The sequence below is a fragment of the Thermobia domestica genome, chromosome 18 (assembly GCF_964235325.1).
Source record: "Thermobia domestica chromosome 18, izTheDome1.hap1.1, whole genome shotgun sequence".
NCBI classification, from domain to species: domain Eukaryota; kingdom Metazoa; phylum Arthropoda; class Insecta; order Zygentoma; family Lepismatidae; genus Thermobia; species Thermobia domestica.
In genome coordinates this window covers 171,995,287-171,997,296 of record NC_137471.1, presented here as the reverse complement: position 1 = coordinate 171,997,296, position 2,010 = coordinate 171,995,287, and the positions used below count along the sequence as shown (strand labels likewise).

Here is a 2,010-nt window from a genome sequence, read left to right as displayed (position 1 = left end):
TGAAATACGATGCTTCTCCCATTAAACATAATGGCTTCATTAGCCACCTTAAAGAACTGAAATGAAGATATAGGAACAGTTATTTTTATAACCGAATCAGACGACGAAATCGATCGTTTCTTTTCTTATTCTCATTAGGTAAATAAGCACATATATTAGTTGCTAGTGGTATCGCCGTCAGTCTATTTATTATTCTCATTTGAGGTTTTGCAAGGAGCTGCGGCGGAATTCAGTTACTCTCGCTCCACCCAGATTTGCTGTATGTATAATTCTCGTTCTGAAACCTTTACGGCAGGTGAAGGTTGAAAGTCAATTTGATCAAGTAATTCAGATCGTCACAGACATATCTACAAGGGAGGATCAAATGAAAACCTTAAAAGTTTATTATAAATTTAAAATGTGCTATTGCTTTGAAGGTTGGCAATATTGCTTCTAACAGTATTCTCTTTCTTCAGTAGATGGCAGAAGAGTTTTGTCAAACAAGCGCTATCACAGGAACAGTTTCAAGATGACTGCCCCACTGTCCACATGCACCGCATTAGAACAGCGTTTGATGATCCGGTTTTTGAATAGTGAAGGTGTGAAACCAATTGAAATTCATCGCAGGATGGCAGCAAAGTATGGTGATTCGTGTTTGTCCCTGCAGCAAGTATACGAGTGGTGTAGGAGGTTTAAAAGTGGCTTAACATCTGTGGAGGATGCTCCTCGACCGGGACAGGCTCACCGCATAGTTGCGCTAGTGGAACAGCTTGTAAAGGACAACAGGCGTATTACTCCGAAAGAAATCGCAACAAAAATGAAGATTAGCTTTGGTTCAGCTCAACACGTTGTTCGTAATATTCTGCATTTCAATAAGGTATCAGCAAGATGGGTCCCACGTTAGTTGACTGCTGAATTGAAAGATCGTCGCGTCGACGCCTGTGAAGAACTTTTGCGTCGTGTCAACGCCGAGGGTGATGCTTTTCTGGACAGGATTGTTACAGGCGATGAGACCTGGGTTCACTATCATCAACCAGAAACCAAGAAAGCGAGCAAGAAATGGTGGCATAGCTCTTCGCCGAAACCAAAAAAACTCCGCACTCAACCATGAGCACGAAAGGTCATGCTCACTCTCTTCTGGGATTCTCATGGAATAATTTTGGAACAGTACATGGAAAAAGAAATGACAGTAACCAGTGCCTCGTATTCAAATATACTGAAAAATCAACTTCGCCCTGCAATCAGGCATAAACGGCGAGAACTTTGATCCTTAGTACTCCTACAGCATGAGAACGACCGACAGCATACTGCCCATTAGACCGTTGAGACTATCAATGACATCAAATTTGAGTGTCTCATTCATCCACCTTATTCACCAGATCTTGCCCCCAGTGACTTTTATTTGCTTGGACCACTCAAAGAAGCGATGGGCGGCAAACATTTCAATATTGATGAAGAGGTGAAAAATGCGGTGCACGAGTGGCTACAATCTCGATCAAGTGAATTCTTCCACCGAGGTATCGATGCACTTCCCAAACGGTGGAATACTTGCATTGAACATCAAGGGGACTACGTTGAAAAATAAGAGGTAAGATTTCCTTTTCATTGTTAAATTCTAACATTTATTGTACTTTTAAGGTTTTCCTTTGATCCTCCCTCGTACATCCGTAACTCATTCAGTAAGATTCCATTCGCAAGTACGATTGTGACTGTGAGGTAAATGAAATCTTTGAAGACAATACGATGCTCGTTCTTGACTACAACAGTCCAACTCAATTTGATACTGACCGTGGAAAACACTCATATGCAACTTTCGTTCGCTTGTAACGTGTGGTATATTAATGTCTCAAAATTTTGTTGCATACGTTCCCCAGAATAGCATGTACTAATATTTAATAAAAAGTAATCAATATATATTAACACCAATAACGTTAATATATAAATGCACGTCTGATTTTTTTTCTGAAGCACCTCAATGCTATACGACACTGTACCTTCATTACTGTATCCAAACACTTCGCACAACACTTA

At 40.4% G+C, this 2,010-nt stretch overlaps 1 protein-coding gene across 1 annotated transcript; it reads left to right on the top strand.

Moving 5' to 3' along the window:
* The first annotated feature begins 508 nt into the window (after positions 1-508).
* LOC145675389 (protein GVQW3-like) lies at positions 509-883 on the top strand. Its single transcript, XM_081745791.1, has one exon. The coding sequence runs from the start codon at positions 509-511 to the stop codon at positions 881-883; it is 375 nt and encodes a 124-aa protein (XP_081601917.1).
* Positions 884-2,010: the final 1,127 nt, after the last annotated feature.